Source organism: Sceloporus occidentalis, unplaced genomic scaffold, assembly GCF_023333645.1.
Source record: "Sceloporus occidentalis isolate IW3139 unplaced genomic scaffold, rSceOcc1.0.p SCAF_3, whole genome shotgun sequence".
NCBI lineage: Eukaryota > Metazoa > Chordata > Lepidosauria > Squamata > Phrynosomatidae > Sceloporus > Sceloporus occidentalis.
Genome location: NW_028316983.1, coordinates 208,238,070 through 208,253,817, shown reverse-complemented (window position 1 = coordinate 208,253,817; position 15,748 = coordinate 208,238,070). Strand labels below are relative to the sequence as shown.

Below are 15,748 nucleotides of genomic sequence, written 5' to 3'. Positions count from 1 at the left end.
AACGGGCAGCTCCAGACCACCTTTTGGGGGCGGTCTGTCGAGCTCCTAATTGTTAATCCCAGCTAGACAAACCAGTTGTACAACGTAATTTACATAGTGTTGACTTGCCAAGGTGCCACTGATACATGGTGCCTATTCTACTTTAAACAAACAAGTGGATTTAGTCTTAGGGATATGTACATTATTGTTATGAGCCTTCAAGACAACTCTGACTTATGGTGACTATATCATATTGTTTTCTTGGCAACATTTATCTTAATAAAAGATTGTTTGCCACTGCCTTCCTCTTAGGCTCAGAGACTGTGACCTGCCCAAGGCTACTCATTCTGTTTCCATGGCAGAGAAGGAATACAAACCTTGGTCTCTGAGGCCTTGTCTACATGGGTATTTTACCAGAAGTCCACTCCCCCACCGACTCACTGTGTCCTCCTTACACAATGCAGGGTCAAAAGCCCAAATTGGTTCTGGACTGTCTTCATGATGCTCACACCTTCTTTCCCCTTGCCTGCATTTTAAAGACTCACCTTTTACTGTGGGTTTCGGCAGGTTTTCAATGGCAACGGGCACCTGCCTTATCACTCAGGGGCTTCATTTGTCACTTAATGTTGTTGCTGCAGGTGCAAGTCACTTTGAGGCCAGAATGAGGTGTCCAGCATTGATAGCTGGACACCTTGTACTGGCTTCCACAGCAGCACCCAGCAACAACAGGAAAGTAGCTGCTCATCACTGCTGGGGAAAGAGAGTAAGGTAAAGGCTGAATTCAGAGGGAATTCAGGGTCAAAATATTCTGGGAGCAGTCCGGAGTATTCTGACAGGTGTAGATGAGCCCCCAGAGATCTAGTCCAATACTCAAACCACTACACCATGGTGTGTGTAATATTCAAAGCCAAAGACAGTGCAACTAACTTTAAAAGGTACATAAGAGCAACAACAGGTGGTAGCCTGATTAACTGGCCCACAGTGGAATCCTTCTAAAAAATTATTAGAACAGGAACATCCTCACTAAATAGTTCATTTGTAGCTCAAATTATATTCAAAGTGGATTTTGGCTTTCTGTTAAAGCAACTGAAGTAGGAAAAATAGAAAATGGCAGCTATATTAGCTGGGGCATTCTAGAATCTATACAAGAAATCTTTTCTGATCTCTGGAACTAATGCAGACATAAGGAACTGGGTATCTCATAACCACACCTCTCTAAATTTGGTACAGAGTCAAGGCACTGGTTCCTTGCCATCTGAAGTCTTCCATTTTTTTTAAATAGTAAAAACATGTGTATTATGCAAACAGTTAAAAAATGTCTGAAATACAAAAAATGAGTCCAGCATATTAAGATTTTTGCATAAGCCAGATCAGAATTCTCTGCAAAAATCTGAGCTATGAGCCACTGGCTTTTACAAATTTTATCCCAAAGATGTCAATATCTTTCAAATAGCTTGCTAGAAAAATTGTAGTACAAAAGCTAACCAATCAGCCCCAATGCACTCAACCGGTTGATTAAATTTTTCTGTATCATATTAATATTTCTATACTCTTACATTATCTTATATACTGTAGCAAACTTTACAACTGGCATACAACATTCTCTTTTTTCCTGGAGCTGTTATGGAAATGACACTGAATGTAAAGGCAATCTAAAAATGTATTACAATAAAGAAATCATTTGATAAAATCAACTCTAAGATTCTCATTTCTCACACAAAGAAGATCAGGGTTTAATCCCGTGAATATCCTGGAAAAATCGTGTAATTAAGCATAACAATTTCACATGATGTCACACAAAATCCACCATTAAAGTGGTCACAAAGAAGCATTAATGTGCATCTTTTGACTTTCAGGATTTCAGTGACAAGGCATTTCCAATATCACTTTATCTGCGCAAATGTGATAATCATTCACACAATTACTTGCCATTTCTGCTTCATTTGCAGGATGCTTTAAATGCACTTTAGTATGTCTTTAATGCTGAAATCATCCCCAGTGTGATAAAATTATGGCCATTCTTTTGGGATATATTAAACTACCCCATAATTGTTTTACTCATGTACTTTGTTTGGGTGAAATGCAGGATACAAATCAAAACCAGTCCATACATTTATGGATCTTCAAAAAGAAGAAAAGCAGTAAAACTAGGAAGAAGTTATTTTTCAGGAAGATCACAGGGGTAGAATGGGATATATAGAGATGCTCCTGCATCAACTGAACCCAATCTTGTGTAAAACAAATACAACTTTAAACACCCTGAATCAATGGAAAAATAGTTATTATAAAGGAATCTGTATATATAAGGAGAATTAGTTACAGGATTCTATTTCTGAACTAAATGGAAGCATAAGGCAATAATGCAGGTTACTTCATTTTGAGCACATCTTCATAGGAGCAGCATTCTCAGTCCTAGTGATTCAGTATTCAAGAATTGAAGAGTGAAGATTCAGAGGCCACAGAGACAAAGAACTACCAGCCTACTCTTCCTTGTGTGAACTGAAAAATATTACCACAGATTTGGAGTATCAGACAACAACTCTATAAATACTAAGATTACTAAAAATTGTTAAAATAGTACAACTTTAACAGCACTAAATCATTTCTTGTAGTCCCAATGGACCTTTTTCCTATTTCAGTAAGAGCACTCAGAATTTTTATACTGACATCGTAGAAGTAACAGATGTGGGAGCATTTCTACAAATTTAACAGTTTAAGCTAGGACTAAGTCAAAGATGACATAATTATCTGATAATCTAGACCAGTGGTTCCCAAGCTTTGGCTTTCTAGGTGTTTTGGATTTCAACTCCCAATAGACCCAGCCAGCTTGGCCAACAGTCAGGAATTCTGGGAGCTGAAGTCCAAAATATCTGGAAGACCAAAGTTTGGGAACCACTGATCTAGACAAAAGAGAGCGAGCTAGTGTAGTGGTTTGAGCAGTGGTCTACAACTCTAGTGAACAAGGTTCGATTCCCCATTCAGCCATGGAAACCCATTGGGTGGCCTTGGGCAAATCACACATTGGTAGCCCTAGAAAATCCCATAATAGGTTTTACCTTAGGTTTATCATAAATTGGAATTGACCTGAAGGCATACAACAATAAAATCTAGACAAGAATCAGCATGGGGTAATTACCCCAAGCATATGTTATTTTACAATTTAAACAAATTGAATCCTGGGAGATAAACAAAATAAAAACTTATGGAGGAATATGGTTTTACGAAACCCAATTTTAATGTAATGCTAGTTGTCTTATTAAAATTCTTTGGTAAAGACACTCGTCTACAAGATCTCAAAGGAGAACTTATAGCAAGCACCCTTTCCTGAGAAGACACTTTGTCTATATTTAGACTTTTGCACAGAAATGGAACTACCATCTATCGTCAGCTTCAGCATTTGCATTCAGTCAAACAGTTGTATTAAAATATAGGAGGAGAGCTGTCTGTGTATATAGAACAGTCTATAATACTATTAACATTAATCACGCCTGGCATCATCTCAGTTTGCTTTAGAGGGGGGTAAAGAGGCAGTGCGCACACTCTAAATATGGTAGATATATACATGACATTTCAAAGCTATTTTTAGCTCAGCCTAAATGTTTCCATAGAACAGCGGGCTGGAGATCAGGGGCCCTCACAATCCTTTCCTACATGACTTTCCCCTCTTTTTTTACCATCTACCTAAGCTAAATGTAGCATGATGTAGCACTATTACTAACCATGGTCACCAATAACTAGGATTGCCCTCTTAATCAGTGCTTGAAGCACTTGCAGTTCTTGTTTATGCATGATTCTGGGTGACATTACCCATGATCTATGACAGATAAAGGTACGTAAATCAAACAACAAGAAATAAGGTGCGTGATTTCACCTGAAATAGCAAGGGACTGCAAAATACTATCTGCCACTCATGGTAATCTCATGTTAGATTGCATAGCTGTTAATTGGTTGTTGGATCAAATATTGTAATATTTGCATTTACAGTGAGCCTACCATATTGGCAGGGCCATTCACAGATCAGAGCTTCCACAGACTGTCGTACCATATATTAATCAATGGCAGTGCATACACGCAGCTGCGCTGAAATAGGTGTGTGCATGTCACCACCCACTGATTAATTTGGGCTTCATCTTGCACATTTTCTCCATCAACAGGGGGCCTGGAACCAAATCCCCATAGTTGAAAAAGGAATACAAGTGTGCATATTGCATTTTTATGAAACCTACCTTGTGAGGGTTTCTCTCCCAATAGCTTTAAAATATTTAAGTACTCTGTGTCACTGCTGGTTTTTGTATGATTGGCTTCATTTTCAATGGCTTTTCAACTCCTGATATTCAGCTTCCACTTAAAGGTCTGTTTGACAGCCTATAGTTGTAAGCAATAAGTTTGAGGACCACCAAAGGAGCTCATGAGTCAGGTACAGAATATTCAGTGCCATCTGCATGTATTTACTGTACTTAACCAGCCCAGAGGAGGTGGATGCTGTCACTTTCTTTCAGCAGAAACAGTATAAGCAAGCCAGCCCAAACATGTTCTGGATACATTACAGGTTCCAAGCCATTCACTCAAAACAGCTTCAGAATCTAATTGGGCTATAGGATAACACTATTTCACCATCTAAAGAGAACAATAAGGTTTTTTCCCCCTTGGTGCAAGTCAATAGTGAGGTTGTATTTATTTATTTATTATTTTATTTTTATCCTACCTTTCTCCTAAAGTGGGACCCAAGGTGGCTAACAACATATATAAAACACATTAAAACAACAATTAAAATTGAATTTTTATAAAAAAATTACAAATATAAAATTTAAAACTTACAAAGTTAAAAATAATAATCTAAAACCAACACTTTCACCCCCCCAATAAAACCAAACCTGCAAGATCTTAAAAGGCCTGTTTAATAAAAAGAATCTCACTGTGGCCTGTTACAGACTGCCAAAATATAGCTGCTTCGGGTCTCTTTGGAGGTATGCTATTTAAATGATGCATGGGTCCTAAGAGTCTGGAGGTCGTGCCAAAGCCACACTCCATTCCTAAGCACTGGAGTGCAGCTTTGGTGCAGCTTCCGGATTCTTAAGATGCATGCAACATTTAAACAGCATACCTCCAAAGAGACCTGAAGCAGCTTTATTTTGGCAGTCTGTAACAGGCCTGTGTAAGATCTGGAGTAGCATGATTAGAGATAATGTTACAACCATACAGGTTGCTAAAGATCTCCTGCTCATATTATATTATGCAATCCAGGAGCAGTCTCCCTACCTTCTTAGCTTGCAATAGGAAAATTAGCTAGGCAAGTTCACACAGGACTGTATAGGACTGTATTCTAGAAGTAACTTTAACTGAATGCAGTGGAACCAATTTTTCAATCAACAAGCCCAAGTTTCGTGTCTAAATGAACAAGGTATATCAGAGCTTAGAAATACTACTATTTTGAGCCAAGCTCCAAGACGCATCCTATCAAAATTGCCTCTGGCCCACTGAGCATGCAGGCTGAAAGATTCTAGAACCTCTAGTCCAAAAGATTAAAAAAATTCTAAAGTGTGGCAATAAAACCCAGTGAGATCCAACTATATCACAGGAAGATGGCTGTCAGTGTTTCAGTTTACTGGGTCAGTAAATCTCATTTGCAATGTAGGAACCAAAAGAGGTTAAGCTGGTAATACTCTCAACTTGGTACCCTCTACATTTGTTGGGCCACTGCAAGAGGTGGCAATTTGGGAAAATTTCCCACCATACTGGCATTAAAAGTGGTGCTAACATGAATCACCTTTACTAGAATTGCTATATGCAGGAAGTCAATCAATAATATCAACATCATGCTTGATTTTGCTGGTACTGCAAGTGTTATCATGTGGGTAAGCAGGAACCTTGTTTGGAACCTTTGTGGGAAGAGGGAGGTAATGCTCTTTTTTCTTTTTTGTTGTGGTGATGATTCAAATAAAAGAGTATGTGACAGCTGTTCCCTCCCCATACTTTAAACAGCTTTGCAATTTCTGCTATAATCAGGAAAAGGCAATCTCAGTAAGTGGACAGTATTCTAGTAGACCAACTTGCTGGAAGGCCAGTTTTCAGTGAAAACAGCAACTGTATGTACTGAATGTTGGGGAAAGGGTGTTGATAAGCTGGAGTGTGTCCAGAAAAGGGTGACTAAAATGGTGAAGGGTCTGGAAGCCATGCCTTACGAGGAGAGACTAAGGGAGCTGAATATGTTTAGCCTGGAGAAGAGACGGTTAAGAGGTGATATGATAGCCTTCTTTAAGTATTCAAAGGGTATCATACTGAAGATGGGGCAAGCTTGTTTTCTGCCGCTCCTGAGAACAAGACACAGAACAATGGATTCTGACAGTAAGAGCTGTTGGACAGTAGAACACACTTCCTGAAAGTGTGGCGGAGACTCCTTGTGGTGTCTTCCAACTCTATGATTTTATGAATGAGGGCTGTGATGGCAAAGTTATGTAGAGGTTCCTACTAATGGTGCATTTGTTGTTATTAGAGGTTTGGTTGTTTATACTATATTGTAATTATTATTTGCATTTGCTAGGTTTTCATGTGAAAATAAAAAAACCCATCAGCTTAGAAGTGCTTTATTTCTACATGAAAAAGACAAAACATTTCCTACCACACAACAAATCGGAAAATGAGTGTTGTCCTAAACATGTTTCCTTGATTGCTCAAGGCACATTGTGTCAAAATACGTTCAAAAAACTAAAACTAGGATGACCTATTTCCCAACACAAGATAATGGTTACATTAAAACGTTAAAAGTTATAAAGGTTACTGTTATGTGAAGAGCACAAATTGTTTTTCCCTTTAACTGAAGGATTCAAAACAGTACTCTTCAAGAAGACCTAGATACCGTAACTAGATTTATACACTTGCCAACTATAATTAGGATTGTTTCCAACTGGAATTATTTGCACAGAAGAATGCTGACTTCCAACAATTCATCCTCTACTTGTATATCCCAACTTCCACAGTAGATGATGGGATCTATGGAGACATGATCTTGGAGCTATGGAGACAGGAGAAAGCTCTCCCTACTCTGCTGGCAGATACCTTTAGTAAATGCACCCATAAATGGAAGTAATACTGTCCCTTATCTCTAATACAGTTACTGCATTTAAGTCCCATGCTGGTGAAAAAGAATAAATGGGACAAGTTAAGTTGGGATTTGAAATGAGAATTCAACATGATCCAACTTTTTCCCAAACTGAATCCTTAACTTTGAAGAATCATGGGGATCAGGATTTTAGAGGGCTGATAGCGTAGGGATCCATGAGTCTTAATAAAAGGCATGCATGAGTCTTAATAAAAGGCATGGAACAAAAGTCAGTAACATTCATATTAATTACATCAATTCCAGATGGTTATGGTTCAGATTAGGACTTTTGATACTTATATTGTTCATCTACATTTGGATAACAAACCAAATGTACACTTGTAACTTTGGGCTAAGAAACAAAGAACAGACACGGAAGAAAATAATTCCTTTGTAAACACAAAAAGAACACTAAGAGTTCATTTAAGTACAGAAGCTGCAGACAATACTTGACTGCAACACAAGGTCTGGATTTGTTTAATGTGGTTCTGACAGTAGTATTGGGCTGGTGGAGTTCTAACAAAACAACAAAGTGACAGTTTCAGAGCAGTGTTTCAAAGGATGGGGAGCAAAAGACACACAATAATGTAAGAAATATATCAAAAGGATTTCTAGAACATGACTAATGTTATAGTCGTAAATACACTTAATTTAAAAGTAAACTCTATTGAACTCAATGGGGTTTTTCATTGAACATTCACAGGACACGCTGTTAACTTTTCATTGAAGTTTCAGGATTTTAAGATGATTCTTTAGAACACAGTGTCACAAATAATTGTTGACTTAGACGCCAGATCCAAGAACAGCTGGAGAGTCTAGCATCCTCCCATATTTTAATGGTAATGTTGTCATAAGTGACAAAATTTCCAAGAACTCTAAATTTTATAGTTAGGCCTCAACCATGTATTTACAAACTTTATTATCTTTTCTGTTTTTCCAAGTCTAAACTGCAAAAATCCTAAGTTCATTTTATTTGTAAAACAATCAAGACAAGATCCTTTCTGTATTATACAACTAATGCACAATGAAGCCATCTCTTCCTTCAGATCATACTTTTAAATCATTCAACACTATGTGACATGGATCTAAAGGATATGCTTGGCATAAGGGTCATCAACCACTATCCACTCTGGTATCTCAAGATAGGCTAAGCAAATACCTAAAACTCTCAACAGCATGCAGCTTCAATACTATGGAGACTGAAACTATCGTTGTGCACACTTTGTAATAGGCTTTTAACCCGATTTTATTAACAGCTACTACCAGAGAAAATGCCGGCCTTGGTAGAGCAATGGTCTTAATCAGAGTAAGTCAGCTTCGTATTTTCAAAGTATGTGTTTTCTTCCCATCAGTTTCCACTAGGTAGTGACAGTGGCATTACAAGGGGGTGCACCACACCGGGTGACACTTCCAAGAGTGTCCTTTCCCTCCCTTCCCAGATCAAATGGCAGGGCCCTAAATGGGCCTGCCAGAGGTTGCACCCCCCACTCAGTAGCAGTGGCTGCTGGAGGGGTCCACCTTTGGGGGGAGGTCAGGGCAGCTCCCCTTTCCCACACCAGGTAACACCAGTTCCAGGGACACCACTGGGTAGTGAAACTAGACTATAAAACATGTTTCTAAAAAGGTCTATTTTTCCTCTCGCTACACACAAAATATACTGGCGCTTCTAAAGAACCAGCAGTATGAAGTCATTCACTCAAAGAACTGAACTCTCATTTTCAAGGCTATCTACTGTACACTGATAATACAGTGCATGAGAAAATGACAAAGTTCCATGAATATAATGTCTCCATACTAGTGACTTTGGTCCAGAGAATGTTACTCACACTGAAATCAACAGCATGGAGATTGGTTGTGATTAACAGATTCAACTGTGGTCATCACTTAAAGACCGATATTATTATTTGGATCACAGTCATTAAATGAGAATAAAAATAATGAAAGGGTACAAGATAGCAAAGAGAGACACCAAGAAAGAACAAGTTCAATTCTATAGGAGGAAGTTATTCCAGATCTTTTAGAGTGGTAGGCCAAGATCATGCATCAACAGACATAGCTACAGTGATGGAACTTCTTCACCATAGCTACTTCTGCCAAAGCCATTCTCCATCCTGAACCTCTTATGCCAGATAGCACCCCAACTGAAGAGTTTCTGAATGTGGCACTGGGAAATGATAACTGTAGCATTGTCTTGGTTGCAGCACACTTTGAAATGGACAGCGGGATCACCCACAACTGCTTGTTTCAACACACCATACAACTAAGAGAGCACTCCAGTTGTTATTCCCTAGCACCTTAGACTGCAGTGCCTTGGATAACTTTCAGCTGGGGTGTTGTCTGGCTTAAGAAGTATTTTTAGGGAAAGAGAGGAAGACCACACACTAGATGTATAGACTCAATTAGAGATGGGTATGAATTTACAGGACCTAAGCAGAGCAGTGGAGGACAGGGGGGCTTGGAGGTGTCTCATCCACAGGGTTGTCACAAGTTGGCGTCAACTTGAAGGCAGTTAACAACAACAAAAGTTCAGTTATTAGCCATCACAAATGTGAGTCCCATAGGGTAAGAAATTGTTAAATCCAATTCATGATGTTGCAAACACTGAACAGGACGCCAACTGGAATTTCATTCAGACAGGGAGACAGGCCAGAATTGGCAAGAGATAACACAAACTTGTACAGACTGAGTCTTGTAGTTTCTATTATCACTCGGTACTGCATCCAAAAGAATTGGGTTTATACCCATTAAAGATCGTGCAAAAATAAAAACCAATTAGTCTTAAAAGTGCTGCTACATTCCCTTTCTTCCCTTCCCCTCCCTTCCTCCTTTTTATGCTGCAAGGGGCTTAGATGGCTACCTCTTTCAAAACTACTTCATAGATTCTAGTCCATCTCATCAGAAGCACAAACATTTATAATTTGTTAGAAAAAGCTTATAATTTTGGCAAAATAATTTTTTTTCACCCTCTGGAAATAAGGATATTTACCCAGAAGTGTGCATGGCAGTTAACCATCATGGTCCTCTCAATCAGCTCATCAGGACATTCAAGAAGATGGTGGCCAGAAACTACTCCTGCGTTGTTGACCAGGACGGAGACTTCGCCAACCTCCTTGCAAACTTTTTCAGCAGTTGTGTATACGTTCTCTCTTTTGCTTACATCACAAGTATAGGTGTGAACTTGCAAGTTGCAATGAGGTAGCACTTCCTCTTCACCGTGGCCAGCTGCATATATGAATCCAGACAAGCAAACCAGAAAGAGAAAGAGTGTGTGAGAAAAAAGTTTAATTAGAGACATTATTTTTTAAAGAAACTGATTAAGTCTACCCACTCTGACAAGTGTTTTATTATCCCCTCGCCCCAACTGTGAGGGAAACAGACAAAAATTTATTACATACCAAAACAATGAGGCATCAACTCCCCCTAGCTTATATCTAGTGATAATCACTTAGGTCTCTTTCACACTACACAGTTATGGCACTTGGATATTACTCTATCTGCCATGGCTGCATCCTATAAAATTCTGAGATTTGTGGTTTGGTGATACACTAGAATTCTATGGCAAAGAATTCTAAATATCCCAGGAAACTACTAACCCCAGGATTCCAAAGGATGGACTAATGTGCTATCAAAATGCTATAACTGCACAGTGTGAAATTCAAAATAATAGGACCATGGGGTAGAGCAGTGTAGACAACTTTGGCAGTCTGGGAGGCCAATTTTCTGGGCTGGCAACCCTCCAGGGGCTGCACAGACTTCCCAAACCCACACTGCACAAAAGAAACTGAAGTAGCTGGAAGTCCACTTCTGGTTTTGACAAATGGGCTCATTTTGTTTTATTTTATTTTGTACTGAACTGTAAGGAACAGTCCTGCAAATTATTAAAAAGGTGAATCACCACTCTTGGAACCTTCCTCTAGTCAGTGGCAATTCATCTTTTTGGCCAGAGAAAATAGACATCCAGAAGAGTCTGAGAGTCTTGGGGGCTGCAAAACCAGCCATGGCAGTCATGTATGACTCAGAAACCACATATTTTGCCCACCCTGGAGCAGACCAACAATAGTCCAAAACGCAACAATACAATCTGTAAATCATTGCAGCTGGAATATTAGAATCAATGGGAATGCCCATGAGATTATGTATATTTACTCAGAGATAATCATTTCTCTCTGAACAGCACCGCAACTACTTAATTTTGACTGGTTTGAAAGGTGTACACACATTAAAGTATAATGTTAAAAACTGGTGTACCCATGCTTGACTAAAGCTGCAATCTTATACCCACTTACCCAGGAATAAGCGCCATTGAATTCAACGCAACTTCCTTCCAAAGGGGTTTGCATAGATCATTAGTACTAAAATAGTTCTAATAACTCAGGCAAACCACCTTTTTGGCCAGAAATACTTGCAGAACTCCTGCAAGCTTCAGCCCAGATATGTGAACAACAGGCACTTAGAAATATTCTCATTTCATTACCTACAGGGAAGAATTCAGAGACACAGCCGTTTTAGCATGGAACATCAGTACGCAAAGGGATCTTGCAGCACCTTTGAAATTAACTGCGCAAAAGAAGCTGTAGCATCAGCTTTCACAGACTTGGTATAGACCAAGTCTAGCAAAGCTGATGCTAAAACTTCTTTCACACAGTTACTCTCAAAGGTGATACAAGATCCCTTTGCATATCCACAGGAAAATTCTTCTCTCTCTTTCTCTCTGTTCTTCTATATGAAGGCTGGCAGAAGATCAATTAGGATCTACTCGTAATTGACTTGGTAATTTGCAGATTCCAAATCGCAGTTGTTTGCTTGTTCTAAAGGGAAACAGTCCCATCCAGTCAATGCCCCACTGATAAATGCTTAATGGTATCTCTTAATGGCAACATTTCTTGAGTCCAGCTGGTGGGTGTCAGTGCACCATTGTGCTAGACAATGAAACATTTCCAGGGGTTCTTTGCCATATTAATTTTACTGGAAGAAATTACTCCACATTTCATCCTCTGCTCAGAATATATTGTAATCAAATACGCAGAGGAGAAGGTGTGATGCTAGTAAACATTTGGTCAAGTCGTCTCCGCCACACATTGCTCACCGCAACCTGACTTACTTTGATTTCCCCGACTGTTGTGCTAGTCTTGTTCCTACTAGACTCTAGACACAATTTAACAATGTTCAGCCCAACCAAAACATTTGAAATAGCTTTCTTTCTTTTATTTATTTATTTCAAGGCTTTATATCCTGCCTTATTCTCTCAATGGGACTCAAGGTGAGTCATAATAGTTTAAAAAGACAGAGCTTAAACACTGATTTTATATATATATATATATATATGTTGATTTCAGTCTTGCATGGCATTTTTTGAATCTGAGATGGCAGTAGCCATTTACTCTAGTATGTAAATTTCAGACTTCGCGAAGGATAACCACATCCCTTCTAAATTTATTGGGCAAAGAGAATGGACGGGGGAAATTCTCCAAGGGCCAAGATGTGGAAGATAGCCTTTCCATTTGTATCACTTTCCAGGGCAGGACTTAGTAATTTGCAGGAGATTGTTCTAAAGGGAGTTTGCTTGTTCTAAAGGGAAACTAAAGTCCCTTTAGTTAAAAGAAGTTAAAAAGTCAGCAACTGTTGAACCAGAAAACAAGCAATTCTGGGGGAGTTCTAGTTTTGCTGAAAAGGCAGGTTATAGTTAAAGGTAATGATAATAATAATAATAATAATAATAATAATGTGGGCCCTTGGTTTCTGCTGGGGTTTCATTCCAGGATCCATGGATGCTAAAGTCCATGGATGTTCAAGTCCCATTAAATACAATGGCATAGTAAAATGGTGTTCCTTATATAAAATGGCAAAATCAAGGTTTGCTGTTTGGAATGTATACTTCTTAAAAATCTATGTTCAAGCCATGGATGCTTGAATTGCGGATACGTTGGGACAAGCGTAATACGAAACAGAAGTTACTGCTCCTTAATTCCAGCACCTTCTGTAGAAGCTTCTCCTGCAAAACACCTAGTCAAGGACTTAGCCAGCGCAGTGCCTTTTATTATTTATTTATTTATTTTTGCATTCACATGAAGGAGGACTGATTCTGAAGGTGAATAAAAGGGAGAAGTTGGCCGAGGCGTAGCAGCAAAGCTCTGTTCATAAACCACAAGGAGGCAATTTCCTTGCTTCTAGTATTGCTTCCTCTGAAAATATTCTTAGTTATTTTCCAACCCTGAAACGCTTGGGCTTTAATTTCTGTCTAGCTCTACACTTTGCTTTTTCCCTCCAAGGGAGTTTATCACACTGGGGCTAATTTTGGTGCGAAAGAGATTAAAGTGCATTTAAAAGCATCCTGCAAATAAAGCGAAAATGGAGAGTAAATGTGTGAATAATTATCACCAGCAATTGCGCAAATAAAGCAATATCGGAAATGCATTGTTGCTGAAATCCGGAAAGTAAAAAGACGCACTTCAATGCTTCTTTGTGACCACTTTAATGGTGGGTTTTGTGCGATGCTGTGTGAAATAGTTTCCTGTAACTATGCAATTTTTCTGGGATATTCAGGGGATAAACTCCTAGGAGAGGTTGGTGGCCTTGTCTTCCCTACTACTGCCTTCATTACTCCAAGAGCCTTGTTCCTCTTCCCAGAGAGAGAAAGGTCCTTGCACTCCTCTTTACTCAAGGTGACCAGAGGTCCTCACCACAAAGGAGGACAAGGCATTGCAAAATGTAGGACACTGTAGGAAAGAAATGGAGGACATGACCAAACAAAAGCTACAAACACAGACAGAAACATAAATGCATGCTTCTAAGTCCTGCCCAGTATGGAGTTCCTCCTGGACAGTAGGTTGAAATGTAGGACATGTGCTGGGAAAGGTATGGAGGACAAGGCATTGCAAAAATGGAGGACATTTTGGAATTCCTCCTGGACAAGAGGAGGCTGATGTAGGACGCATCTGGGAAAAGGAGGATGTCTGGCCACCCTGTCCTAACTGTAAAGGAAGACAAGGTACTGTGAAATGTAGGACATTGCAAGGAAAATGGAGGACGTACCCATATATATATATATATATATATATATGATTTATATAGAAATGTAAATGCGTGCTTCTGCGTCCTGCTCAGTATGGAGGGCGTTTTGGAATTCCTCCTGGACAGAAGGATGAAACGGAGGCTGTGTCCTGGAAAAGGAGGACACTTGGTCACCCTGTTCTAAATGCAGAGAGAGACAAGACACTGTGGAATGTAGGACATTCGAGAGAGAAAAGTAGGACACGACCACTGAAAGAATGGAAGCCCTCCTGGACCGAAGTCCTGCCCTGCCCTGCCCTGGCTCACCTGCCTGCTGGGCCTGGAGGGCGGCCTGCTGCCGGTCCTGCTGGGCGGCCTCCTGGTAGATGCTGCGGACCATGGCGGCGGTCTCCTCGTTGCCCGCGGCGTTGATGTCCCAGAGCACCAGGCGGGCGCGGCGGCGGGCGAACTCCAGGGCGAAGAGGCGGCCCAGGCCACTCCCGGCGCCGGTGATCAGGCACAGCTGCCCCGCCACGCTCTTCTCCTTCGGCCGCAGCAGCCACTTGGCCGCCGCCGCCACGAACGCCCAGAGCACCCGCAGCGCCACCACGAAGAGCTCCAGCACGATGTTCATGGCGCCCCGGGACAGACTCCCACCAACACTACTACTACTACTACTAGCACTACTACTACTACTACTACTCCTCTCTCAGACTCAGCGCAGGGGACGCAGGGGCATAGTCCCAGCCAGGGAGCGAGGGAGATAGCTACCCAAGGGCCCACCTGGAGGCCCGCCTAAATACCCAAGGAGATACCCCAGAAGATACCGGATCTTCCTCACTACCCGCCTAGATGCCTAAATAGATACCCATTCTATGCCCACCTCGATTCCTTATCTTCCTCACTCCCCACCTAAAGACTCGACCTTCCTTACTAACCGCCTAAATACCCACCTAGATCCTAGGTGCCCACCTAAGTACCTTACCTTCCTTACTACCCTCTTAGACGCCCAGCTAGAGACTCTTGCCTTCCTCACTCAGCCACCTAAACACGCCCCTAGTTACTTTCCCTTCCTTGCTGCCCACCCAGAGCCCCTCTCCCAGCGCCTCGCAGCCCCCTCTCTGCCCCCTGGCTCTTCTTGACCTGCCTGCCCCCCTCCTTCGCTCTCCCGGGGCGACTGCCGCCTGGGGCCGCTAACCTTGCCTCGGTGCCTCCTGGGCTGCCCACCCTTGGAGCCCCTCCACTGGGCTGGGACTTGGGAAGGTGGCCTCTGGGGCTCTCTCTCGGGAAAGGAGAGAAGGAAAAAAGGGAAGAGGAAAAGAAGGAAGGAGGGCAACTCTGAGAGGAGCCCCCTGAGTTGAGCCAAGTTCAGAGAGAGAGAGAGAGAAGGGGTCCCTTCTGAGCCTCCTTCCTTCCTTCCCCTATTCCTTCCCTTCTCTACCTGTCCGCCCACCTCCAGCCTCCAGCGCTGAGGAGAGTGAGCATTTTCCCTGCCGCTCAGGGGGCTTTATAGTCTCCCCGCCGGAGCCAGGCAGACCAAGCCCACCCCCAAAGGGCCAGCCCCGCCCCCTCGCCTTCCTCCTCCTCCTCCTCCTCCTCCTCCAGCCCCAGACACGCTTCCGCCCAGCAGCAGCAGCAGCAGCAGCAGCAGCAGCAGCGCCTTCCTCTCCGTCCCATTCC

At 41.4% G+C, this 15,748-nt stretch overlaps 1 protein-coding gene across 1 annotated transcript in view; it reads right to left on the bottom strand.

Moving 5' to 3' along the window:
- RDH10 (retinol dehydrogenase 10) overlaps positions 1–15,561 on the bottom strand; it is a 42,691-nt gene extending 27,130 nt beyond the window's left edge. Inside the window, exons 1-2 of the mRNA XM_089517465.1 lie at positions 14,396–15,561; positions 10,065–10,300 (exon numbers count right to left, since the gene is read on the bottom strand). Coding sequence (XP_089373591.1) covers positions 10,065–10,300; positions 14,396–14,702 — 543 coding nt within the window. The 5' untranslated portion in view covers positions 14,703–15,561. The remainder of the gene's footprint in view (positions 1–10,064; positions 10,301–14,395) is intronic.
- Between the last annotated feature and the right edge of the window lie 187 nt (positions 15,562–15,748).